The sequence below is a fragment of the Macadamia integrifolia genome, chromosome 11, assembly GCF_013358625.1.
Source record: "Macadamia integrifolia cultivar HAES 741 chromosome 11, SCU_Mint_v3, whole genome shotgun sequence".
In the NCBI taxonomy this organism is placed as follows: domain Eukaryota; kingdom Viridiplantae; phylum Streptophyta; class Magnoliopsida; order Proteales; family Proteaceae; genus Macadamia; species Macadamia integrifolia.
In genome coordinates, this window is record NC_056567.1 from 27,031,136 (window position 1) to 27,058,672 (window position 27,537).

At 37.8% G+C, this 27,537-nt stretch overlaps 5 protein-coding genes across 6 annotated transcripts; 2 read left to right on the forward strand and 3 right to left on the reverse strand.

Annotated features, from left to right (window-relative positions):
- Window positions 1-975: 975 nt before the first annotated feature.
- Window positions 976-5,193, forward strand: LOC122093141 (inositol-phosphate phosphatase). The gene is made up of 12 exons (XM_042663401.1): window positions 976-1,331; window positions 1,464-1,519; window positions 1,632-1,682; window positions 2,172-2,252; window positions 2,403-2,506; window positions 2,586-2,670; window positions 3,021-3,075; window positions 3,173-3,216; window positions 4,133-4,201; window positions 4,287-4,387; window positions 4,481-4,537; window positions 4,852-5,193. The coding sequence occupies exons 1-12, from the start codon at window positions 1,316-1,318 to the stop codon at window positions 4,967-4,969; spliced, it is 837 nt and encodes a 278-aa protein (XP_042519335.1). The 5' UTR covers window positions 976-1,315; the 3' UTR covers window positions 4,970-5,193.
- Window positions 5,194-6,673: 1,480 nt separating this feature from the next.
- On the reverse strand, window positions 6,674-10,162 carry LOC122093164 (40S ribosomal protein S8-like). Its single transcript, XM_042663442.1, has 5 exons — window positions 10,006-10,162; window positions 9,778-9,850; window positions 9,304-9,637; window positions 7,340-7,509; window positions 6,674-6,946 (listed from the first exon to the last, which is right to left on the reverse strand). Exons 1-5 carry the CDS (start codon window positions 10,007-10,009, stop codon window positions 6,862-6,864), a joined length of 666 nt encoding a protein of 221 aa, XP_042519376.1. The 5' UTR covers window positions 10,010-10,162; the 3' UTR covers window positions 6,674-6,861.
- A 3,129-nt stretch (window positions 10,163-13,291) lies between these two features.
- On the reverse strand, window positions 13,292-15,597 carry LOC122094203 (cytochrome b561 and DOMON domain-containing protein At5g47530-like). Its single transcript, XM_042664931.1, has 3 exons — window positions 14,448-15,597; window positions 14,066-14,320; window positions 13,292-13,940 (listed from the first exon to the last, which is right to left on the reverse strand). Exons 1-3 carry the CDS (start codon window positions 15,060-15,062, stop codon window positions 13,620-13,622), a joined length of 1,191 nt encoding a protein of 396 aa, XP_042520865.1. The 5' UTR covers window positions 15,063-15,597; the 3' UTR covers window positions 13,292-13,619.
- Window positions 15,598-19,017: 3,420 nt separating this feature from the next.
- LOC122093405 (probable cytokinin riboside 5'-monophosphate phosphoribohydrolase LOGL10) lies at window positions 19,018-23,637 on the forward strand. 2 transcript variants are annotated; one of them, XM_042663742.1, is made up of 4 exons: window positions 19,023-19,736; window positions 22,176-22,304; window positions 22,517-22,701; window positions 22,783-23,637. In XM_042663742.1, the coding sequence occupies exons 1-4, from the start codon at window positions 19,524-19,526 to the stop codon at window positions 23,141-23,143; spliced, it is 888 nt and encodes a 295-aa protein (XP_042519676.1). In that variant the 5' UTR covers window positions 19,023-19,523; the 3' UTR covers window positions 23,144-23,637. The 2 variants fall into 2 exon arrangements, with proteins under 2 accessions (XP_042519677.1, XP_042519676.1); XM_042663743.1 differs by lacking the exon at window positions 22,176-22,304 and having other exon boundaries at window positions 19,018-19,736.
- Window positions 23,638-24,080: 443 nt separating this feature from the next.
- On the reverse strand, window positions 24,081-27,531 carry LOC122092846 (chloroplastic import inner membrane translocase subunit TIM22-2-like). The gene is made up of 5 exons (XM_042663142.1): window positions 27,298-27,531; window positions 25,586-25,650; window positions 25,392-25,464; window positions 25,256-25,309; window positions 24,081-24,634 (listed from the first exon to the last, which is right to left on the reverse strand). The coding sequence occupies exons 1-5, from the start codon at window positions 27,455-27,457 to the stop codon at window positions 24,393-24,395; spliced, it is 594 nt and encodes a 197-aa protein (XP_042519076.1). The 5' UTR covers window positions 27,458-27,531; the 3' UTR covers window positions 24,081-24,392.
- Window positions 27,532-27,537: the final 6 nt, after the last annotated feature.

Genomic DNA, 27,537 nt, shown 5'->3' on the forward strand with positions numbered 1-27,537 from the left:
AGGTTCTCTCACATTTGAAATCAACTTTTTGCTCTTTATGTATGAAATCGTTTTGACGTTTCTCATGTGTGTGTTCCTATGTTGCTTGCTCAAGCAACTCTCTCCCTAAGAGTTTTCAACAGTTGATAGTTGAAATTGTTGTCGAGAGAAAGTAATGTCAGCATATTGTGGTCATTAGATTTGTCAATTCCTGTGTATTTGTCTCGTTACATTTACCTATCCATCCTCATGCTTCTTGTATCTAAAGTGATGAATTGAAAAGTTACAACTTTCTTTTGATTGCCTTTTTTTCTTAATTTATCAAAAAAAAAAAAAAAATTTAAGTCACAAGTAAAAAAAAGATTTGTAGATGATTTGAAAGTAATTTACTCATATGTCATTCTTAACATTGTCATTGTCTCATCACATATTTTTTTGTGCACTATGTGAAATGATATGGTTTTTACCCTTGTCGAAAGAAAAAATGTAGGGAAAAGGCTGGTATGCCGCTAATATATCCAAATATGTGTCTCGCTCTCTCTCCTCCTCCCCCTTAGTTAGTAGAAAAACAAAGTTACAACTTTTGTTTCACCAACTGTTGCAGCAAGATTTACTCTTTAGGGTTTTAGAATGTTACCTAGTTTTAATTGGCAAGGTAATCCCATAGCATCATAAATATCAAATGGGAGAGAGTTTCTTATGACATTATTGTGAGAAAAAATCTGCACACCACACCAACGCTCTACAAACAATGATATCATCCATATGAATTATGGCCCGATACACTTTTGATCCAATTCTGGCCTTTTAAAGTCTAAACTCTGAGGAGATTGGTATTTGGTAGTGAGTGACGTGTGATAAAGTCCATCCCATTAGAAGGTCTCGTCTGAAACCTCCTCAGAATAGATTATGGGTTTAGAACACCATATAAAAAAAAAAAAAAAAAACTGATTTCAAAATGCATTATATACCCGGAATCTATTCCAAGATTGCTTATGAAACTCACCCTAAAAACTATCTTAACTCCTCTTGCTGGTTGGGGACTTTGTAGAGTGACTGTAGAAAGCAGAAACAAAGCCAATAGGAGTAGTACGGTTTCTCACTTTCCCGTTTGATAGGACAGATCGCTTAATGGTTTGTTATATGGTGCAGATCAGATTCGTGTAGTTCTAGCTTAAGTGGCTATGCCTTTTTCCTTTTAGTCTCTCTCTCTCTCTCTCTCTCTCTCTCTCCTTTGCGTTCCTAATATATACGTAAGTGTTCTCTTCCTCTCTGAAGTCTGAACTGTAACAAACAGCGAAAACCAGACCCAAAGGCGAAATCCATTACTAACAATATGGGTGGTGATAAGGGTACCGAAGATCATCTCCTCTGCTATCATTATTGATTTGTTTGCTTTTCCATTCTTTTTCGTTTTGGTAATTTATATACCCATTTGAAATTTGTGCTTAAATTTGGGTTTTTTTTATGTTGTTTCGCTACAGATTCTCTCTCTGAGTTCCTTGCCGTTGCGGTTGATGCAGCGAAGAAAGCAGGAGAGGTTTTCTTGAAAATATTGTTTCTTAAATTCCCACTTATCGTCTAAAGAAGAGACCAAGTTTTGATGATAAAAAACAAATCTCAATCTTTTTTTTTTTTCCCTGGATTTTCAGATAATTCGAAAAGGATTTTACGAGACGAAGCTTGTCGAGCATAAAGGCCAGGTATCTCTATCTCTCCGCATTGAGAAATTAGCCCTTTTTTCCCTTTTTGGGTTCTTCGAAGAATTCCATTCCCTCTGTTCTGTTCCAAAGTTTCGAACTCTTTGTCTTTGGATTTCATGATTTGCTTAGCTTTTAATATCGAACAACTTTGATACGAAAAGGGTTACTCGATTAGACTTGAAGCTTCGGGGTTTGTATTTCAGTACTTGGATATAGATCGTCTAGGAGTAGAGGTAAAATTACGTGCGTTTACTCCGAATCCCTCTTGCAACAGTTCGAGATTAGGAGATTGGGAAATAAAATTTTAGAACTCGTAATCATCTCCTGTGTTTTCATCTTTATTTTCCTTTCTGATAAATACAAATTTCATTCAACAAAAAGAAAGCTAACAGAGGTAACTGTGGAATCCTGGAAGGGATCAACCACACAGTAGATATAATCTCTTGCAGTTCAGTAGGCATAATTTGATAGTTTCAATTTCCAATGTAGGTGGATTTGGTCACCGAAACAGATAAGGCTTGCGAGGATCTCGTATTTAATTATATTAAGCAGCATTACCCGGAACATAAGGTAGAGAGTTTATTTTTCTCCTTTTAAACTTCTGAAAGTTCAACTCTTTTTTGAAGTGTTAAAGTCTTTACATTGTGGATAGTCTTTATTTTTCTTGAATGTAACTGTAATTTATCTTTTCTTATATTTCTTTTGTCCTGAATTTTATAGTTCATTGGAGAAGAGACAACTGCTGCATGTGGTACGACAGAACTGACTGATCATCCGACGTGGATTGTTGACCCTCTTGATGGGACAACTAACTTTGTTCATGGGTAAACTGTGAATTCCTCTATTTTGGCTGATCCATTCTTTTCCTTTAACTGATATTGTTTCAAATTCAACTCCATGAAGGTTTCCCTTCGTTTGCGTGTCTATCGGTCTTACAATTGGAAAGGTTCCCACTGTTGGTGTTGTTTACAATCCGATAATGGATGAGGTGAGTTTGCATTATTGGTGTTTTTTCATCAATCATGGTATTCAGGAATTTGGATTGACAGTACATAGTGTCTTCGAGGAATCAGTTTGAAGGTTGATGTTCCAGTCCCTCAAGACCCTAGCAGAATTTGGATAGGTTTTATGTTTAGTATATCCAGTGGGGTCATTATTTGACTTAAGTGATCTCCAAAGTGACACTGATTTGCACACTCAACCTACACCCGTGCCATATCACTTCTGCCAGCCATGTTTTTTGAAAATTGATTTCCTGTTAAGTTGAGCATAATGTCAGTAAGAAGTCAAGTATACGTCTTCTCTGTATTTCATTCATGTGATACTTCTCATGTGTAGCTTTTTACTGGAATTCGTGGGAAAGGTGCTTTTCTGAACGGTAACCCTATAAAAGGTGAGAGTAATCCCTTGATGTCCAGCTTATATTCTCCATGACCCCGAATCTTGCTTGACGTTCTAACTACACTGTGCTAATATTTGAAATCCTGCAGTGTCAACACAAAGTGAACTGGTGAAGTCGCTCCTTGTAACAGAAGTATGTGAATCTATTATTAATTGCTTGCGTTATAAAATCATTCTAGTAGAACTGTTTTCTTCACAAGTGTTCCTAAGCCATGTATTATTAACTGCTTCTAGTCTTCTACTTTATTATATGAATTTCCATTTGTCAAAATATCTGGACAAACTGGGGTTTGTTTGTCACTGCATGCATCTTTGTTTTACTATCTATTAGTTTACTGGTTCCTGGTTTGTTGGTTGACCTATCTATTAGCTAACATGACTCTCCTAGTTTTGTTACTGGACTAGTGTTGAAAGCTTTGATGTCACCTGGGGATTAGTGAACTCTCATAGTCAATTGCTATAATTTATCATGTTTTGAGGTCATGGATTCAACAATGCCAACAGATTTTTTTTTTTCCATATAACTGACTTCCAGATGGCTTCTGGGCTTATTTCAGTCTCCAATTGCATGCTTTTGTGAGTCATATGAGTTTACAGTTGTAACCATTTTAAGAGTTGATGTTGCTATTTCAAGCCTGTTTAGAGTTGTTAGACTACTGAGGACAGACCATAAAAAGGACACTAGTAGTTGTTTACCTTATGGGCTTTCATGCTCTGTGGATAACAGATCAAGGCCAATTCTTTTTCAGTCTAAGACTTGTTAAACATAAGGCCAATGTTATAAATGTTCCTCCTGATTTAATGTGCATGCAGCTTAACCATTGAACCCCTCAAACCTATCTTTCTGCATCTTAGGTAAACCGAGAATAGGAAGAGTACAGATGTCGAATGTATCGTGGATTGCTTAATGATGTGGTTCATTTCAAGTGTTTCTGGTCTTGTGAAACCAAACTGCAAGAATATAGGACTTTCAAATTACCGAACATCACAAGTATCTTTCTGTGTGGCATGCATTAAAGTTAATAAGCATTTATCTTCTGCACGAGCAGGTTGGCACGAAGCGTGATAAATCAACAGTCAATTTTGCTACAAACAGAATTAATAGCTTACTTTTCAAGGTAAAATCACAACTTCAATGTAACATATTGGGACATCAATGAGATGTGGACGTCTGGCACGCATAGTAATTTTTCAGATTATCAGGTACGATCTCTTCGGATGAGTGGTTCCTGTGCATTGGATCTTTGTGGAATTGCCTGCGGAAGAGTTGACATCTTTTATGAGCTTGGATTTGGGGGTCCTTGGTATGCCTTTGAAATATAGTCACCTTCTAAGTTTTGTTTCTACAATGTACTTTGATGTGAATTATGATTGACATGGTAGGATTCGATACTCAGGGATGTGGCAGGTGGAGCTGTAATTGTTCAAGAAGCTGGAGGACTGGTTTTTGATCCGTAAGTACCTACTCTCTGGATTTCTTTCCCTCTAAATCCTTATTGCGTTAGGAAGAGGGAAACTTCACATTCTTTATGTCAAAGCTGGCAATGTGGGTGAAACACACTGCTCTGAATTCTGATGCTTAAGGTTCTAATGAACACAGGACATCAGACCCACAACCAGATTCAGAAATCCATCTCTAAGTAGACTACCACACTATTTAGTTCCATCGCGATATTTTGTCCTAATTATCATGTAATATCAAGAATACCTAATATTTTCTCAAGTTCCTTGCTTGAGGTATTTGATAGAGGTCTATTTTTCTTATCAGGTCTGGCAATGATTTCGACATCACATCTCAGAGAGTTGCAGCTTCAAACCCTCATCTCAAGGATGTCTTTGTTGAGGCGTTGAGAGAAGCTGAAACACATCAACCATCCGGAAATTAGAGGTCTCCGGCCACTCATATTTTCATTTGTATCCGTTCTAAAACTTATGGGGTAAATTCCATTCGATAATTTTCTCAAATTGGCTCCTCCTTGGCTTCTGCAATTGCCAAGCCATGTGTTTCTTATTCTTATTTCCGAATCAATTGTAACACCAATGAGATGGTATTGTGAGCCATATTATTTTAGATGAGCTTTCTAAATAAGAGTTTGTTCTAGTTCGCACATTTATAGTGTAAAGATTCTTTGTTCCTAGATATCATTAATTTTGTGTTTGAGAGATCAACACATCATATTTTTTACTAGCATCATACACGGTTAGAAGAGGAGAAGAGCTTCTAACAGAATTTGAGATCTTAGAAGAATGGATGTCCATGCAGTCAAGTTAGCCAACTCAGGTCGGATCAGGAGCCGGAGCCTGATCCGGAGCAGTCAATCCATGCTAGGTTTCTAAGGTTCAAACCGATTCTGATTTATTCCTAACAGATTCAGCTTGACTAGACCTGGATTCCGATTTTAAATCTTGACCTAGAAACACTGAAGTCTGAACTTGCGACTAAGGATGTGAATTTGAAATCGAAACCGTTTATCGAAACCAAACCAAGCTGTTTACACTGAAACCACAAAACTGTTTGGTAAATGGTTCAATTCTGGTTTGAAGTTTAAGACCGATTAGTTAAATAGGTTAGGTCGGTTTTAACATTTTAACCCATTGGTTTCAAATGAAATTGATACCGTGAAAATCGAACTGTTTAAATCATCAAAATCGATCCGATTAACCCATATAATGATTAAATAGTTGGTTGTTTTAACAAAACATAATGGTTAATTTAAGGAAGAATTAAGGACCATAGAGGTTGTCCAACAGTCTATTAAAAAATTTACTCATATTATGTAGTTTTGTAGTTAAATCCTTGTTCAATGCCTCATTTAATTTGATACAAGATTGAAACATTTATCAATAAAAGAAAATTTTAATAAAGATGCGAATAAATTAGTAAACCGATTACTAACTATTTAAAAATGTATGGAATAAATCACGATCAAAATTGTAAATCCGACACTGTTTACTAAACGATTGCAATTCTAAAAAATGCAACCGTTTAGTAAATGGTGTAGTTTTGCTTTCACCCAAATAAATGTGAACTAAACCGAATCGTATCATATACATTGGAACCGAACCAATTAACACCCTTACTTGTGACAAGTGACTCTTAATGGCCAAATTGGCAATCCCAGATCTACCCTACCTGCGGTCTTGTGCCACTTAATCCTAGAATTTTTGTCTCATATATATCAAAATTTTAAGAAAAATTAGTGGAAGTGGCAAGATAGGGACAGGATGACTTACACCAAATTTTAGACCCTAATCCAATCATTAAAACCATCCCATAATCCCAACATATATTTTCCGAATTGGCAAACTCCTTCTGAGATGAAACTTGATGTGTAGGTAGGACATCTTGAATTAGACACATCCACAAAATCTGAGCTACATCCAATTTGCCACATGGAATATATTAAGGCTGTTCAGGTAAGCTCATCCCTCCAACGGTCTGTTGAGGAAACCTCATGCCAAATTTGTAACTGCTGTTTAAATTATTATTATTATTTTTTTTTTAAATATTCGAACCCACATATATCCTGCATCATACTTTTCCTTCAACAAATACAGAGGTGGCAAAAAAATAATGTATGACAAAGAGGTAATGAACTGGTGTTCTGCGCAATTCAATGAAAATTTTTCCCCAAATGAGGAGGGAAAGTTCAAACTGTGGGGCATCTAAGCTGAGTTAGTTTATAACTTGATATATAGAAATGCAAAATGTAACCCCCACCCCAAAAAATAAATAACAAAGGAGAAGCTCAAAGACAAAAGTAAATGAAAAAAAAACTCAAGCAGCACCTCCTGCAGCCTTCCCCTTCTTCCTCTGGATCTTCTTCATGTAGAACTCTAGCTCTTTGCCCTCCAGGATATATCTGCACAAGTCCAAACACAACAGCAAAGTTGAGAAGGAGCAAGTAGAGAGATCTACAAATATGTGGGAAAAGCAGCACATATAGGGCCATACAATCCTATACCAGACATCTTCCAAGTCAAAAGCAACGAGATTCAAAATCATGATCATCTGAACACATTCTTTCGTATCCTCCAGAACATCTAATGGTACCCCAAAAATGTTAAGGATGTGGAGATGCTATTGGGCAAGGGCTAAGGGGTGGGGTATTGGTTGATCCAAACGGGCAGTTTACAACCCACCACGTTTAACAATGCATACCGTCAGATCAATACCATCCTGATGAGATAGTATTTCCGAGTTTGATGACTTCGGATGGAAAAGTAGTAAATACCAAATAGGAACTATCACATACCCATCAGCTCGACCACACTGACCAGGCCGGGATGAGATTGCAGCCAACAACCGACCACCACCAAACTGCTCTTCAATATGAGGATCAAGCTTGTGATCTTGTTGGCGCTTCTCGAGTTTCCTCAGGACATGGCTGCTTTTCTTTGCCTCTTCGGTGTTAGCCTCAACTTCCTATCAAACAGCACAGTAAAACCTTCATTAGTTTCCTTCAAAGAGACCAATATCTTTAAATCTGCAATAAAAAAGCTGCAGCGCAACACCTGCCAAGTCATGAGAAGCCTAACACAATCAGGAATTAAGGGGTAATGCGCTTCCATGTGCAAAAGAAACATCTAAACAAGAAAACTGATATGCATAATGATAATATGAAGCATTTGATGATGCATTAATAGTAGCTAAGATATTGTCCGCATTATTGATTTAAAAGTGCCAGGAAAAAAAAAAACCAATGCAGTAAATATTTGGAATGGGAGGGAAAAAATAGAGTGATGCAGCCAGCCGATCTCCAATCCCAATATCAGGAATCAAGGTATCTCTAATACACCAGCAGCTGAGAGCTTGCTGGTTTCTAAATATTCCAGCAGCCTGCAACTGTAATAAAGAAAGAAAAAAAGAGAAAAAAGATAATGAATAAAAGGAAATGAAGAGAAAGAGAAGAAGAGGAAAAAAAAGAGGAGAATATGTACGAGGGAAGAAAAGCTCGACCGAGAAGAGAAGGGGTGGGGGGGGGGGTGGCATAAGCACAGACTCACTCAGCTAGCCCACCATCTCAGTTGCCCAGGGGGTTGTATTGAAAAAATAATTCTTGAATCCTCACACTAGATCTACTCAATTAAAAACTAATGTCCATGTACCCTCTATCTAAAGATTCTAAACCCATGTCACTGGTCTTTATTATTCAGTCCATCACATAAAAACATAAAAGGTCAAGTATTAACAAAACAACACCTAATTATGAACCATGACACTTTTTTTTTTAGGGGTTGGGAGCAGAATTTTAGGAAAATTAGACCATGTACTCTTCTATATGGAATAGAAGATCAATTCCACCATATTCCCATCAAGGACAGGCTATATGCAAAAAACACCGAAAGAAAAGTTCTTCCACAATGCCAAGAGTGAAAGCATGAGTATATGCATTATACAGTAGGTTGATTGTTCCTCCAAGTAGTTTTTACAAGACACAGAATGGAAAGATAGCAGATAAAATTGAAAGTGCACTGGTGTTAAATATGTTACTATGCATTATACAGTGCCTTTAGCTATTGTTGTTTTTAGTAAGTCCCACCTCTGATCAGTAGCTTCTGTAAATAGCTTGCATTTCTTTCTTTATCAAACAATAATAAAATATAAATTTACAACGTGAGGGCATCCCACAACTAATTTAAATTTCTGTTAACAAACATGTATGTAGACACATCAGATGCTTAAAGCCTTATTTCACCAATCATCGCAGGATCAAAATTGTGACTCATGCTATGAGAATTTGGAGAATGTGAATAAACATGAAATAGAATATCAAAATATTGGAGTACATCTATTATTGGAAGCTAATTTCTTCCACAGGCAACTGATAATGATAGAAAGTGAAAGACATCCAACTGGTCTTTGTCCACTTAGATGATAAGCATACAGTAAGGAACCTAACGAATCAAGATTACAAAATGGGTAACACAGTTAATAGACCTGGGAGTAACTAAGGATGAACACAAGGGGATCAACATTGCAAGTTAACCGGAGACTTCTCGAAGCAAGATGTTATGGAGGCAAAAGATTGTATAGTTGGACCGGTGGTTAAGGCATCGTTTATAGAATTAGAATAGGGAGGCTCAAGCTTGAATATTGCCATAAATGGTTGCATATACAATCCGAACTAAATATCACAGAGAACAAAATAAAAAAAAATCAAATCTATAGTGATTACAGAGTAGTAATTGCTGAGTTAAAATGAAATAAGACCCATACCTCTCCATCTTTCTTGGCGGAAGAGGAAGCCTTCTTCTTGCGACCAATGTCGCGGCCATAATGTTGAAGGTACCACTGCTTGAAAGGAGCAGCATCGACCTGAACGATTGCACTCTTCACCAGGGTCTGGGTACGCACCAACTCGTTGTTAGAAGCATTGTAGACCACATCCAGTACACGAGTCTTGCGGGTCACAGCCTCACTCCCCCATGAGTAGTTGCCCGTGTCAAGCCTCAACGCACGCCATTTCACGTTCCCTCCTCGGACCCTAATCCTCCTTACCGTCTTGTTGCTCGATAGTTTAGTGTTCGCAGGCTGTCTCCCGAGCTCGTACCTTCAAATATGAAAATCGTTAAAGACAACATGAATTCAGAACCCACTTAAGAGAATACAAAGGAGAAAACGGAGAAAAATGTAAATCAATTTCAAAATTCTTGACTAGGGTTTATCTTTTTTTCCTAAGAAAGAGCGTACTTTCGCTTCTTCCTCCATGCTTTCTTTTTGCCTCCTGTGGCACGTCTCTTGTGCATGGAATCCCGAGAAATACCTGTCCATAGAAATCGACTTTCGCCATTACAATCACTAAAGTACAGATTGACGACACCCCCTCAGGAAGAGAGAGAGAGAGCGAGAGAGAGAGAGAGAAACAATGGCGAAGTGGGTGCTGAAGAATCGAATAAACGATGGAGAGAGACATCATACCCATTGTTGATTATTGGGTTGTTGCAGTGAGGAAGGTCGAGGATCTACGTTCAGCGGCTGCAAGCCTGCAACTCCCCACCAAGTGTTTGCAAAAGGAGGAAGCAAGGTAGGCGGGTGAGCCACTTCTTAAACCCTACTACTGTGATTCTGGAGTCTGGACCATCTTCCCTTGAGCCCAATCGATTGGGTCCGACATCAGCCCAGCTAAGGTGGGTCTGGTAACGGGCGGGCCCCAATTTCACAAGCCTAATTAAAGAATTTTCCAAATAAATGGAATTGTCACAAGACTGTCCCCCAGTCCCAAGTCCCAAGTCCATAGTTAGTAAATTCGCGTATAATACGTGTAATTTTTACGTATCCAAATGTTTCAATAAAAAAGTCACAATTTATCGTATCAATCCAAAAAATCTGAATTCTATGTATATTCTATAGGTATCCGTATTATATGTAAATAAAACGCATAGATTACGTTTTATATTTATTAATATGTTTAGTTTAGGAGAAAAAAAAAACACACTTCTCCTTTTCCATAGGTTTCTCGATTTTGAGAACAAGGTAGATGACACGCTTATCACTTTCTTATTTTGTTCATTCCAAGTTAATCCTAAATCTATTAATCAAATACCTTATGTGTCCACCCTCTTGTTCCTATCTATTAGCCTATCAAGTCTACTTAATTACAATTTTACCACTTAATTTAAAATCTTACCTTAATTATGAATCTAACATTAATTATTACGATTGAATTATTGAATATCTGAATAGACCTATACGCGATCTAATTCTAGTTTTAGAATTCGAATCTGCATTAGTATGGGTTGTTGTGGATTTTTTTTGTTTAATAAGATAATATCAATGATGAAATTTTAATTTTTTAAATGATTCTCCACGTGCTATTATTTTTATTTTTGTCAATAGTTAAACTTAATTAATATTAGATTTTTTAAAAAAAAGAAATGATCCCCTATTGGAAAGCTAGATTTGATTTAGGTGTTTATGAAAGCATGAAGTATTAGAATTTAGTCATAAACAATCAGTTTTAGTTCAATCTTATTACCAAAATAAACCTGTATTTTTGCTTCCGGATTTTTATAGATTAAACACGTACCGTATCGTTGATGTACTCGTTTTATTGACGGATTTCTAAAAAGTATTATTACCATATGGCCCGTTTAATTATTATACGTATCCGTTCCTATATTATTGTCGTTCTCGAACTTACTAACTACTATGGATAAAGGAGTCAGCACAAACAATAACAACAAAACTAAGCTTTATTCCAACTTAATGGAGTTAGTTACTAGGAACTGAGCAAAATAAAGTAAGAAAAAATTGATAAAATAGGAAATTATAAAGGAGAATGACAGGGAAATGAAAGTAAGAGAGAAGAGGTACAACCCAGCTAGATAGGAGGCTAAATAGGGTCATGGATATTTGCCCTCCAATAGGCTTTATCCAAGGTCATACAATACAAGATTTAGTCTATGCATGTCATTCCTCATAACATCTCCTATGGTCATTTTAGGCATATCTTGAATCTTTAGCTCCATCAATTGTTAGCATATATAGTCCTCTTTACTGGAGGCATCCTCAGGTCTCCATTGAACATGGTTATACCACCTCAAACAACTTTCTTTAGGGCTTGTCATTAATAAAACCACTCTCAAATTAACTCTAATAATTTCATTATTTACTTTATCCTTTCTAGTTTTGTCACACGTCCATCGTAACATCCTCATCTTTATTATACATAACTTATCTATATGACACTTTTTAATTGCTCAACATTCCGCCTCATACATCAGAGCCAATCGTACAATAACCTTATAGGATTTCCCTTCAACGTGTAAAACATTAGTTGCACCTCTCCACTTGACCCGTCCACTTTAATGTTTGAAACATAATTCTCTGTCACCTTCTTTATTCATGGTTGACCCAAAGATCTAAAATAACTACTTTGTGGTATCTCTTTCTCTTCAATTTTCACCATGTCAATATCCCTCATATTATTGCTAAAGTTACACATCATATATTCTGTCTCCGATAAACTAATCTTAAAGCCTATTGATTCCAGTGTTGATCTTAATAGCTTTAACTTAGTTTTAATCATTGGTTTTGTCTCATCCACAAAAAGCAGGGATTTGAATTAGTTGAGATTGATCCTGATCTCGGTGATTTTGAATAAGTTGTTTTCACAATTAGCCTAATTCTCAGTGATTTTGATCTGAATCGGTGAAGACCTATCCTATTGCCAATTCTACTTGAATCGGGGTCCCAACTCTGAAAGCTTCATGAGGAATACAAAAACATGCCTGGACTAGTTTTGCATTTTGGGAAAATTTAACTGCTTTTTTTTGGTTGAATTTTTTTACTATACTGTAGTTGAAGGAAAAATAGGTAAATCATGTTATTTCATATAAAGATTGCATTAAATAACACATTAGGTGCTACCGAAAATAACACATTAAGGGAAAAAAAGCATGAAAGGTAGCATGGACCTGTGCCAGACACAAGTTGGCCCTCAAATTGCCTTTTAGGGAATTCTCTACCATAAATTAAATAACTCTCAATTTTTTGAAAATCCTTTTTTATCCTTAAAATACTGTATCAAATAATTTTTAAAATAAAAAAATAGAGACAATGAAAAATAAAGTTACAACTTCATGATTCAACACTTTAACGATAAGAAGCTGCACCTTTTCTATTTTAAGTGGTTTCTCTAAACATGCTAAATAAATTCCAAGATCCTGTTGTCATAAAGCAGCCTTTGTCAAAGTTATATATTCTCATGGATAAATTTTTCTGGTCAATGAATTAAATTTGTCCTCCTTCTATTCTACAATGTGTTTGTTTTTCTTTTGATGTGAAGAGCTACTCAATAGTTGCAGGTGCTCTTAGTTGAAGATTGGTAGACAGGATCAATCAGGTTAGGTACATGCTTTAAAATATATTAATAAAAAAAAAAAAAAAAGTGGACCTCTTAGCCCTATATATCTACCAAGACAACACAGACCCAGTCCTATTAAGCTTCATCTTGTGTTTAATTGGGATTTATCAGAAGTCATTGGTAATAACCCATACAGATTAAAAAACTCTGGTTTGTTAGATTTTTTCATTTGACTTTGATGTTGACATTATGTTTGGTTTGCTGGAAATTTTCATTTGACATTGCTGTTACATGGTTTTACAAATGGGATTGGAATCAACTAGATTGGTTGATCCATGGGAAGCCCTAGTTCATGATCCAAGTAAGAAAAACTTTATATAAAAATAAGAATCCCAAATGTACAGAAATAGATAAATACATGCATCACAAGGAATATGATAACCATCTCCCAAATAATACCCTACACTCCCAAGCAGTTTTTTTGGTATGAATTTTCAAAAAAGATTCCAGGTCTAAAACGCATTAAAGTGGGACGATAGATAAGAATCAAATATCAGAATGTGATCTAGACAGAATCTATTCCGAAAATACAAACCAAACACAACTAAAAAGAATAGCTTCAAACGTAAGGAGAACCTCAATAATAATAAATAGCAAGAGTAAAAGAAAAAAATCAGTGGGCCCATCTCTCTATCTCTCTCTCTCTCTCTCTCTCTCTCTCTCTAATCTAGACTCCTGGCCTAGCACCATCTCCATTCCCATGCACCCCATTCACACCAGAGTGAGATTTTTCTGTGCTGATTGACCTCCTCCTCTTCAGAACAATAAACCAAGTAATGGCTTCCAGCATCAATGCTATGATGCCCAAACAGATAATAATACCAATATAGGCTTTCTTCCACTTCTTCTCAGGGTCCAAAATATCAAAACCCTTGAAGATGTTGATGATGCTAAGGATGATGACACTGTATCCAATTGACCAATGGTAAATGTTCCAGTACAACCTGTACTTATGATCTTTACTGGGTCTCAAAAGCAGAGCAAACACCTGTCAATACCCCAACATTTCTATTAGAAAGCTGTTAAGGAATCAATGGAGATTAGAGAGATTAACCAGGCCCAGGTGGGTTTGTGAGACAAATAGAGAGAGAGAGAGAGTGGGTGTGTCTGTACCTGAAGTGTGGCAAAAACAAATAGGGTAATCCCAATGTTTCTGTGAGAGTCATATTGAATGCCAGAAGATTCACTACCAAGTTTGAGACCTAATCCCCATCCAGCAACCCCAACTATATATGCAGAGGATTGACAAGCAATGTGGAGATAAAACCAGGCAGGATCTGCAGACTTGAACACCTTCAAGTATCTAGCTATAATAACACCAATAGGCATTAGAATTCCCCAGCTGACTGCACTCAACACCCCATGAACCTGAAGAAATCCATATAAATCATATTAATGATAGGAAAGTAGAATTCTAGAGATGGAATTTGAGAACCCACCAATGATACCTGGGTATTTACAGAAATCAATTTAGATCTTTAAATTGAATACTCACATTCTTTCTTCTGGCTCTTGAGTTTCCTCCTGAAGCAGCTGTGGATTGTCCAGACAGAAAACTAATACTTCCCAAGGATTTTATATTATCACCTGAAGTTTGATGACCCATAGGAGTGGTCCCTGAAAGAGGACCATCTTGCCAGAGCTGATTCACAGTAGTGCTATTGTTTGGGAGCTCCACAGTTGCATAGATTATCATTTCGCTATTCAGAAACTCTGCTGAGAGATTGTAGACATTAAAACTCAGGCTGCTCTGCTGCAACGTTGGGCTGTCATTGTCTATAGAGGATGTGTAAGCAGTCATGGTTCCATTGCTAAGTTGGTAAGCAACTAGAGCCTGAGCTCCAGCCATCGCGGTAGCACTTTTAAGATTGATTGCCCAAGCAACCCATCGAGATGAAGAGACTCCGGTTTGTCTATAGGCAATATCGATGGTTCCGGATGATGAATTGTAAGTCCAATGAAGGAAAGAGTTGAGGACAGGAAGGTCGCTGCACTTGCTGAAGATTCTGTTGCTATTGAAGGTATAGCTTGAGCAAGACTGAGCAGAGGATGAGAAAAACAAGGATATAAGAACACAGAACAACAAAACAGGTCTGAAAGTTGTAGCCATGTTGAGCTCTAAATATCAAGAGGTGAAAGCCTGAAACAGGGGAATTGATGATACCCAGATAAGATAAAGGGCTGAGAAGTCTCTGTAAATCTTTGTAATGATAGAGGAATCGATTCAAGCCCTTTTTCCTTTGGTACCTGGGGATCAAAATGAGACTCTGTATTTGGAAGAGTGTTGAAGGATAATGGGTATTTAAGAAGAGGAAGATGAAGGGGATTGTTGACTATTAGTTCATGGAATTATAGAAATTTTGTTAAGTTCAGGAGTAGATAAACTGTCAGGACAAGAAAGTACTTCCAAGGCCTGTGATTGTCTTCTTCGTCTAAAAAACTTCTACTTTTGTGGTTTTCTTCTTAGTTCTTCCATTCCCAAATGGCTAGAGCTCAACTACTCTTTTCTCTTTTCTTCCTGGACTCTCTCAACCATTAAACTCGGACCATGGAAGTGTGAAACCAGCCCAGAAAGCCAAATTAATCAATGGCGCCTACCTTTTCATTAGAAAGACTTGGGAGTTGGTATTGCTCCTTAGTCCTTACTTACTCCTTGTCGAAACTTGGGTTGGGTTGGTAGTTCTGTTGAATCATTCCTATAGGATTTTTAATGGATTTCTTTTTTGAACACTTTTTAACAGAAGGGATTGCGTAGAATGACTTTCTTCCTCGTTTCCATCCAAGTTCTTGGCTTCAACCTCATGTTTGAGACTTTTGAGTAGGAGATTCGCCATGGTGGGAAAAAAAATTGGGTCTTTTTCATATGGACCGAGTCTCCCCTTGGCCCAGATGGGCCATGGGTTGGTGGTGATGTGCATTGCATGGTGAAGGAAAATTTTTTCATTTTTCTATATATATATATATTTTTTATCAATTTTTTTTATTATTTTATAACTCAATTAAGAGAAGGTGCTCTAAGGCAATGCAGCAAGCTGCAGGGGAGCTATGGTTTTAGCCTTTAGGTATATGCCCCGGGCCCAGATAATATTCAAGATGAAAAAAAAAAAAGTTTTAGCTATCGGGATTTAGGATCAGATTGGCTGTGGATGAAACCGATATTTGACTGATAACGTATTGATGGTATCAGAACAAGGGAAGGCGAAACAGCCTAAAAAATCTCCATATTGATGTTTTAGGGATCTGCTGATCCATATTAGTATTAGTATGAATGGCAACCGATACCGATGCCAATACTGTGCATTAAGACCCCGAAGGAAACACACCAACAAGGAGTGGCGAAACAGTTTCATACATAAAGGGTAGGGAGGTCATTTCATGTGAGAGAGGTGGGGGGGGGGAAGATAGGGATTTGGATCCTCCATGGTGCAACATGGTGTGCGGCGCGCATCCAACACCTAGAAACGCCTTAGGATCTGTGCCAAAGCTTTTATGGCCTTTGGATGCACGTAGGACACCATTTTGCGCCACAGAGGAGTTGAATCCAGAAGATAGAGGGTGCTAGTGTATTCTTCGCAGTGAGCTCAGAGAGGCCTTTACCTAAATTTAAAGTTTCATGTTTAGGCATGGATTTAGGGGATGATATCGGTATTGGTATTAGTATTTGTCGATACTGATTTGATATTGATCAGATTGACGCATATCGGTCGGTTTTGTCCTTGCTTCTTTTTTAAAACAATAAGGGTAATCAATCCAGATTGGTCAGGGATCGAGTCTTGGTCTCAACCAATATTGTTACGATACAATATTGATACTTGAAACCATGTGTCTAGGAGCATGGCTCCGTGCTTGCACCCTTCTCTCACTCCTTATAAAATGACATCGCTAACCCCCTTAGATTGAACCAAAAATGTATAATTGTCTTGAGCAGGCGTAAGAGCCTTGCTCCTAGACAAAAAACACTTCCCCTTTGACCAATCATCATCTCAAGTAAACTTATTTCATAGTGGTTGCAACTTTGTTATCACCAAAGTTGTGAACTAAGAAGTTGTAACCTAATTTTAATTGCCCTTCTCCTATTCCTAAAAGGTACACAGTACAGATGTAGGGATAAAAAGGGTTTAAAAAAGTTGATTTTTTTTTTTTTTGAAAAATTGAATGTTATTTAATGCAATATTGATATGAAAGGAAAAGAATTTTGTCGGGTAGAGTGGCCTATGCCAATGCTCCCATGTGTTTATCTCTCTCCTCCCTCATGTAAAAAGACATATCTACCCCTTGATTTAGAAAGGTCAGAGATAGATACAAAGAGTGCACTTGTGAGCAAAGAACCACTTCCCTTAAATGAAATGACATAATTTATCCTCACTAAGAAAATTAGTTTGTTAACTTATAAGGTATTAAAAAAAAAAAAAAAAAAAAAAAAAAAAAAACAAAAAAAAAAAAAAAAGAAGTAAACTTACAATTTTTAAGTTCACTATATTGGTTAATTTTCGCTACATGGCATAATGTTAGATAGGGCCAAAATTTTGTGGATACATAGACAAAATCGTCATGTACTTATATGTGAAATTTCAAACCAAACCAAAGCTATCAAGTAAATAAATACAAATAAGAGATAGAGAATTATGAGACTACCAAGAGGATGCATGAGATCATACTTGGGGGTATTGGAGTTTGAAATTCAAAACTTAATCAAATCATTATATGGATGATAAAATTTACCACATCACTCTTCTATGTGGCAAAACTAAATATGCCCATTTAAAAAATTCTTTCGCAAGGTGGAATGATATTTCCAAATTTTAAGCCTGAGTTGGTGAGGCTTTACACAACTTTCGATTTATTTAATGAGTACTAATTGGATAGTCTTTCCTCCTGGGATGCTACACTCTACTGGCAAGGTATCAACCAACTATGCTAATAATTGTCTTCAACCTGACTTATTAAAGCCTTTGTTTCTCATATCCTCGTGTGTTTTACGCATACAATTACGTAATCTCCCAAAATATCTATTTAACTTTCCTTAATTCATGATTATTAGAAGAAATTTACTTGGTTGTAAAATTTGATAATCATTTTAGGTACCAATTTAAACATAAGAAGGAAGATATTCTATATATAAGTTGCTTTCCTGGACTTTTAATCTCTTTATGGAGCCTTGGACGTTTTCCTAAGCAACTCCCCACCTAATTTTTCTTTCTATTCTCTCTCTTGAAATAACATAAGTTCAAGGTGGGACATCCATTCTTCTAAGATCTCAAATTCTGTAAGTTTCAAAGTCATCAACCACCACAAGTGTCATATTATTGACGATTTTAATAAAGAGAGGGATAGGTTCACCACTCATGTGCGGCTAGCTAGCCCGCGGCACCAGTGAGGGTGCGGGGCAAGACATCATACAGGAGCTGAGGAGGGTCATTTCAAAGGAGGAAAGAGAGTTAAACACAACCGAAGCTAGCATGAGTACAATTGCGTGCCCCTCCTATATGATGCTCTTTTTTTTTTTTTTTTTTCACAACGGGTATTCAGGCTTTTGGCCTGACTAGTCCCGAGGGCTCATACTGACCCTACAACCGCATGAACCGGGTCATACTGGGGTTGAATGAGAACCATTCAATTTTTACCGAAAGCAATGAAGAGTACTAAACACCCCGTGTGAGTGGCCCAAGGTGTGCTTAGTGGGAGTCGAATTTAGGATATTCGAGTTTACGGCTCGTACCATGTTCGTTGCTCACCAACTATGTTGCCCCCTTGGACTAATGTATGATGCTCTGTCTTGTGCCCTATCTGGTTGTATTGGTTTCGATCCAATTTTCAGTTGGTCCAATGTGGTCCTAGTTTCAACCGATTTCTTCACTCCCCAAATCAAAACCAGACCGATAGAGAATCAATTCAGTTCAGGACTTCAGGTTTGTTCAATCACGTTCGGTTGGTTCAAACGGCTCGATTTAGGTTTTGACACCCCTAACCCAACTACACCTGCCACTCTCCATTAAACTTTTTGGGCTTGCCTTAGCCCACCACAATTGCAAGCTCCCAAGTCCTAAACTGTGTAAACTGTTTTTTTTTTTTTGGTGGAAACTGTGTAAACTGTAGAGTGTAGACTTTCCACCCTTGATCCATGCGTCCGCATGACTTTCAAGCCAGAAAGGCTAAAAGCTAAACTGGGAAAAAGACCGAAGGAACCTCCCACTCCTTCTGGCCTTCTGGGTTGGAGAATAAGGAAATCTCTTACAACTTACAAGCATCGGCACCAGAAGAGAATGTTATGCTCTATACCCAGAATCTCTCCAATGTTCAAGAAATCAGATAATATGTTTCAGGAAAAAATTCAATAAAAGAGGGGGAAAGAGAAAACTGTTCCCAGAGAGAGACTTGAATGGCGAAGCGATAGAATAGAGTTCGTTTAACCGAACCCATTTGGTTGGGAGGAAGCTTTGCTGAGAGAGATTTTTTGGGTTCTGCTGTATATCGGAGTAGGTAACTCAAGCAAGGAAAAAAGAAGAAGCTGGGGCAAGCCCGTTCATGTGAGAAGAGTCAATTGATTCTCTGGAAATTGTAGGAACTCAAAATGGCATTTTCAATGATGGGTTTTGTGGGTTCGCATATTTCTCTCCGCTGTGATCATATTACCAATAAAGGGATTGCAAAATTTCATTTTGTCAATGATGGGGCAAGTCAGAGATCCAAACTTGAACTTCACAAGTACAGGCCAGCGTCTGGAAGGCTTTCATTTTGCAAGCGCGAGTGTATTGACTTTGAAGAGAGAACAAGCTCGAATGAGGTAGCCCTATTTCGTGCCTTTTCTTTGCCCCTTTAGATTTCCTTGTGTTCTTGAATATTTTCTATGTAGTAGTTTAATAATGAAGAAGGCCCAATGGGAGTGATTGTCCAATTGCTCTCTTATCACCTGTTGAAAACCAAGGTAGCTATGATTGACTTTTGAAACTTGAAAACAGGAGTACCTTGAAGTAAACCCTTTTTCCTTTTGCTCTTTTCTGTCCTCTTTCATATTCAGGCTAGGTGTAGTTCTGTTATCTTCTTTTCCGCTGTCCATAACTCCATATATCTGTAAGATCAAACTACATTACTCCCCCTCCCCTCCCCTCTTAGAAATAAGGGGGGGAAAACCCAATATGGCAACTGCAGAGAAGATCATGTTAGAGTTACTTAAGCAAACTTGCAGTGCCTATAAAAATAATACAAAAAGAGTTCTTCCTTGTAGTAATTTTAAATGTTCATGGTACTCTACATTTCAACTGCACTTTTTTGTACTTGTCTTAATTTTGCCTTGTGATTGCAAGAAAATAATTCACATAGATACTTCTCAGTCGGCATTATGAGAGGTTTAATAGAATCGGATCTCTCTCTTTATCTCAAGGGGGGAGGATGGGATATGGATAAATTGAATCTCTTTCTAATTGGTTTAGTTAAAATGGAAAATCAAAAGTTTATCATTTCATATGAATATCCTTTGTTGAACCCATGCGTCGATTGAAATGTTCAATCTCCATTTGAACTGCAAGCGTGGCTGTTCAATCACCTGGTGAATATCAATAGAAGGAAACTATATATATATATATATTGAGCTGAAAAAAAATTAATCATTGTTTCATATCCTCATCTTTTCCATTTACAACGTACCATTTGGGAGGCTTCTTGGTTCTGTTCTGTTCCATTTTGGGCCTTGTCACTTTAGAGCAGTGTTTACAGAAGAGCAATTTCTGGTGTAGACTTAATGCAACACTATTGTGGGGGTTATCTGGCAATTGTGATCACAGGCTTGCCAGAATACAAATTGACTTATAAAGTTTAGAGTTTCTCCAGGTTGGGTTTAATATGGTATGTTAGCTAAAACTGGAGCAATGGGTAACGTGCTTGGAACAATGGCAAAGGGCTCTTTCCACCTACGCAGTGGTGCGGATTCAAGTCCTGGGAACCAGCCTCTCCGTAAAGGGGGTAAGGCTGTCTACCTATATACCCTCCCAGAACCTTGCTTAAGTGCGGGAAACCTTTGTGCACTGGGTAACGGCCTTTTTTTTTTCTATGGCTAAGACTGGAGGTGTGTTGGAACTGTAAATTGCCTTTGGTTTGCTTTCAATGTCTGGGCAGATTAGGCTTTGATATTTCTTCAGAGGACAACGGTCATTGTTATGGGACTAGTTCTTAGTATAAGCTGATTTGGTAAATGCTGAGTGAACAATTAGGGCACTTATGGATGCTGCACAATAATGGTCATTGTTTGTGCAATCTGGGCTGAATGTTAAAAATGGATCTTAATTCCTTGTGAGGGGGTGTAATGTTGCTGCATGGTTCATTATTGACGGACACCCTCATTCTGATTTTCTGGGGTGCTGAACATGTCTTACTGGTTCAGAGAAGACCTCAGACTTCTTCATAAACATTCTGAAGAAGTTTTATGGTTCAACCTAGATACTGCTTTTGAAAGAATGATGTGATCCAATTTGTCCATTTGAGGAAGAAATATTTACACATTAAGGATGACCTTGTTTTAGTTTTTGAAGGGAAAAACTTTCTCCAAGGGTAGATGCCAGCCACAGGCCAATGGGCTCAGGATGTTGGATGGAAAGATTTAAAGTTTCCAACTGAATTAGTTGCAGAATTGATGGATAACAGGAAGGAGGACAGTCACTCTCAAGACTGATTCTCATTTTATTTTATTTATCCGGTGGGGGAGTAAGGTGGACTTTGAAACCCAACCTCAGGACTAGTTCTTGCTTAGCTAGTATTTCCAAGGCAGTCAATGCAAGTAGTCTGTCTCTGATTTACGATTAATGAGCCACATCATTTGTTGGGCTTTCGTCGAGAGTCATTAAACTGGAACAGGTTCTGATATCTAAGTGAATTAGGTCCCTGGCTGGTGCATCCCTGTGTTTCCTTGTCTGCACCATCCACAATATGCCTCCCCCCCCCCCCACCCCCCAAACACACACCCTTGCTGTTTGCCATGGCTAGTGTTAGGGAACTTCAGCCATTTCCCAGAATTGTTGATGCTGCAATTTATCCAAAGGACTACAGGAGCACTAGAAATAGAATAGTTCTTTGCTTTTGCTCATTCTCCATCTTTGTACAAGTTTTTCTTCTCTGTTAAGTAGTCAATAAAAGATTCCATTTCTCTATTGTGAATAATAAATTGCATTTTTTTAAAAGCAGGATGAACTTTTGATAATGTTTCCCAGTAATGTGGTTTTATGGCTTAAAGGTAAGGAAAGAGATAGAGAGATGCTATGAACTCATACAAAAACTTGGGAGGGGAGTCGTTTATCTGGGTTCTTCAAGAATGGGCCCAGATCATCCACATTACATGCAAGCAATGGAGTTGGGGAAAGAGGCAAGTCACATGGTCCTGAATCTCCCCCCCCCCCCAATCTTACCACGTCTGTTTGAAATATTTTGACTCTAGATATTTGTCAAGGTATTGATGTATTTAAAATTACAAATAAATTAACACCCGTACATCATAGAAGTTTATCTGCTTTATAAGTTTCATTTTAGAGAATTTATTCCATGGTGAATGTGAACATATTGAACTTCTTTCAACAGATTGCAAACCTTTTGGACTGCACCTCATGGACAGGAGTTGGTCCTGGTCTCATGGATGCTGTTACTAAAGGTGCTCTTCAAGCTGGAAGGCCGGTGGGTGGATTTAAAATCGGCAGAGAAGCTGGTGAATGGACAGCCACTAACTTCCATCCATACCTACCTCCTGAAACCTATCTTACTTGCAGGTGAAATTCAAAATACTAGTAGGCATACCAAGAAGGTTTTAGACTAGTCATTAACAGGCAGCAACTGCTCGTATCATGCAGGTTTTTCTCTGCAAGGAAACATGGGCTTGTGGATGCTGCAGTGAGAAATGCTGCTTCAGATCGTACAGCTGTAGTTGCTCTACCTGGTGGGATTGGCACTCTAGATGAGGTGTTTGAGGTTCTAACCCTGATTCAGCTAGAAAGGATAGGTTCTGAGCTCCCTGTTCCTTTCTTATTAATGAATTACGATTCATTTTATTCAAAGCTGCTTGGATTTCTTGATGATTGTGAGGATTGGGGTACTGTTTCCAAAGGAGAGGTTGCATCATTGTGGAAGGTTTGCAATGACAATTCTGAAGCTTTGGAGTACTTAAAAAAGTTTTATAATTTAATGCAAATTAAAGGAAAGCAAGAGTTTTGATTGAAAGGAGTGGAACCATTTCTCAAGAGGAGTTCATAAAATCACCCGGTTCTGAAGCAGAAACATGAGTGAATATGTGCTTACAGGCTATGAAAGATGATGGCTTGTTGAAGGTTCATGTAAAAATCGAGAGATGGAAGTTTTTTAATGGAGCAAAAACATATAGAAGTCCAGAGATGAAGCTTTCTGCTAGATCCCTCTACAACCTTTGTCTGGGATCAAAACTTCTGGAGTTTAATAAGGAGAACGACTCCCCCTTAGCCAAGCTATACATTGCAGGCAATTGTTGTATTAATGGTCTGTTAGCACCTTTGGCACGATTGAATTGCTACTCTGTTATTCCATTTGGGTGTATTCCATGATACAATTGGTTGATAACTGTACTCATTGGAATCACTACATGGGTTGGTGTCCTCATTCTTCTTACTAATTCTTAGTCTGACTTAACACATCAGTTTTGAGCATTAATGGATATATTTGCTATTTGCATACTAGAAATCTTTGAAAAAAAGAGAGTGATTAGCTGCATTCCTTGCTCTTCATCCTAGCATTAAACCAAACATGAATGTTGCATGCCATGCAAATGTAAGAACTCTAGCTGAACCACTTTTTGGGATCAGCCGATACAATGACAATTCTTTAAATCATGAATTGCAGGTTTATAACCCATATCAGGTGCCGATCTAGACATGAATCCAATACCTTGACCGATATGATCAACAGTGATTGAATCAGTCAGGTATTGACGACTGATTGGTGATGATGAGATCAAATGATATCTAGTCGGCTCTAGGCATAAACCTGAATACCATAATTATACTCTTTCTAGTGAGGGACGAATTAAGGTTGAACATGCACCCAACAGCAGCCATGCATGAATCAGGGTTTTTGCTTCACAATGGTAAACAATTAAAAAATCCAAGAAGAAGAGCATAACTAGCCTTAAATTGACATTTTGATTCTGTGACAGGTACAAAATCACAATGGAAGAAGCCTATTTCATTATTCAGCTTACAATAATGTTTTCCACATTCCTCCTCTCAATTTACAAAGTGCAACGTTTTAAAACAAACATTGGCACACGCACGGCACCAACTGTCAGGACCGGTTGAGTTCTCTGAACTCAATCCTATACCCCCAATGCATTGGCATAAATGCCTCCGACTCCCAATCAAACTGATGGAAATGTAGATGGCACTTGCCCACAAGACATACTTTCGCCCCGAAATAGCTAGCTAACCAGAGACTTCTAGCTGGTGAATGGGTGCCCACCCTTCTTGGGTTGTTTCAAGGATTGGCAAAATGAAACAAAGCCTTCTCTTAAATCATTGGGAAGAGGAAGTGTAAACGGAGGAAGAACGTTATGTGTAACGCTACTCTTGCTCATTGAGAGTGGATGTGCCAGTGCCGGCTGCTGCTTGTTCAATCCTTCAATAATAAAAGAGAAGGCCCCAAAGGTAAGGCAACTTTGAAGAAGAGCCTGTGGTGCACCTGCATAAAAAACAGGTAATAGAGCTCAAACCCAGTTTGCTTGCATTCATACCTGTGCACAGTTGTGCACTTGTCATAAATACCCATTGGTGACATTTGCTACTTGAGTTCTGCTAGAAGTGCAAGAGCCTTCACAGAGGAACATGTCTTAGGGCATCACTAACTGCGGTTAAATAGAGGGATTGAGAAGTAAATTCAATTTTTCAGATGACTGATGGACCTCGTATTGCCCCTCCATCAAGATATAGTTTAATTTTTCAGACAGCTAATGGCCCTCATATTGCTCCTCCATCAAGATTCTTGTGATGTCAGGGTTCTGATTGCTACATTATGTATGTGGCAATAAACCAAAGCACCAAACAATAAAAAAATTTCTATCACCACAAATCAGTCTCAACTGCAGATGTAGTTCTGAGCTTGTTAATTCGTGTACATGTGTATACACGACTAGGGCAAGTGCATGCATAAATCTGCAAATGAAAGTAGTAGCTACAAAATTTCTGTGGCAGGCATGCTGATTAGACATTAAAACACATATCAACCATTTAAGGAAAATATGCCACAATATGGCTGATATGTACACAATCATACAGCTAATTTCAAAGATTGAATTGCAAGTACCTGGAAAACTCAGAGCAAGGCCTGTGCAGCATCCAGCTACACCCGCATTTATGACTACATTTCAGAACAATGAGATTTCATTAGAGTGGAGAAACCATGCATGCAGTCTACTAATTCCATGCCTGCAATCCCATACCATCATCTTTTCCACGCAGCTTCTTCAAGAAACAGACAACCAGACTATGAACTCCAGATAAAACTGCAAATGTCTGATGGGTACAATGGAAGACAAATATTTTAAGTTAAAAGTTCAGCATTGGCAACGTAACAGAAGAATCACAGAAAACCATTCAGGTATTAAATTTAATAGGACAGTTGTAGCTCCACTACCTTGGCAGAAGATCCTGCATCTGCAAAAGATCCTTTAAAGCCTTTCTTTTTTATTAATCCTGAACCTGAAATATATACCTCAAAGAACATTTATAAGTGAACTACAAGATCAACAATAAGCAAAACAAGGCAAACAAGCCAGTAGTTTGTAGATCTTACTCAAGCAACAAAGAGATTATACTTTGCTCCATAAATGGATACCACTATGAAACATTTATTCCTGAAGGATACGACCATGTCCAAAATTTCTTACTTAGAAAAATATAGCCGTATCATTTGTTTTAAAAAAACCATAAAAGTAACCATGTTATAACATCCCCAGTTTTCAATTTGTGACAATAACTTACATAAAAAAGCTGCCAATCGGTTCCATGCAGATCTACTTGTATAAAAAGACACTCATACCAGGCACAGGCTTTCAACTTCCCCTCATTTTAGTATCTATTAGGTACATCCTGAATACTTAATCCAAAATCCTAACTGTGAATCTAAAAGCATATAATAAGCTTATATGAACTGAATGCTGTAGATAAATCCCCACCCCCCAAATATTAAGAAGTCAGCACATCTAACACCTTCAAATGACAAAGGCTGTTGTGTACCTTCATCATTTGGGTAATGACCTTTCAAAAGCCTAGGTATCGAACCAAAAGCGCTTGTCTACCATCTGAGAGTAAGGTGCTGTCCCCAGTAAAAGAGACAGAGCAGAGGCCAAAAAATATGAACTAGATTTAAAAACCAACATTGACATGGATGTAGCACAATAAAAAGTTCGACGTGCCTCAGAGAATCAGGTATTTAATTAGAATTTATAAGGCCCGGGATTCCCTAGATTGATTTGAGCATACTAATCATGCACCCAAAATGGTAGTCAATAGTTATCCAAGGTGAAGGTGGGTCACAAAACTAAGCCCCATGGTGTCAACACTCAGACTGAAAAAGGTAAAAATAGGTCACAGACTTTACTGAAAACCCACACAGGACCAACACAGATATTAATCCTCTCCACAGGTTTCCAACAAGATACAAAGTACAAAGCCAATTATCTAGACTCAGCCATGAACTAATTTTTCACCAAACTCAGGCCATTACCTGTCTCAAAATTCAATATCCTGGTGGGTAGATACCCCACAAAGTTCTGACGCTTAGAAATTGTCAAACGCAAACTATGATTTTCTAAACTTGTGAGCAACTGAGCGTGGTGTTTTTCTGATGAAATTTTTTGGCAGTCTCAAACAATGGTTCTTCGACAAAAATAAATAAATAAAAGCAGATTACTCCCTCCCAGTTCCAGCCCACGTATGAGACACCAAAAATTTACTCTATGCAGAATGTAGAACAAATTAACCCACCAGTATAATTTCCATATTGAAACATTGAAACTTAATCAGAGAGAACAGCAGAAGCATTTCCATGATCATGAATACCATCAGACTAACCCTAAATCTCATTTAGTCATCTACTGTAGCAAATTAGTAAACACAGATACAAGAAAATAATTCTCATAACCATATACCCAACTTAAGATTTTGTAACCAAGCAACAATCTAACCCTTTAAGATCAAATCATTCAAAACGAAAGTACCTGAACAATGCAAAACATAAAAACTCCTACACAGATAACGAAAATAAATATAGAACCAGGTACAAAATCAAGTTAATACAGAAGAAATTATTCGGATAGAGGTCGAACAGAGAGAAAATGAACCAACCATAACCGAAGATTGAACCCATGAAAGCACCGGCGGCCGAGTCGCCAGCGAACCTCATAAGGCAAACGATTGGGGTCCCATAAGGATTTAGACCATCGGAAGCGTTATTAGGGTTCGTTTCCGTCTCTGTCTCTGGGTTTGGAGATGCCACCATCGCCATTTTTCTCTCTCTCTCTCTCTCACCACTGTAATGTAAATTCAAGTTGTCGAAGCTATCTACTGTAAGTCTGCTTCGCCTTT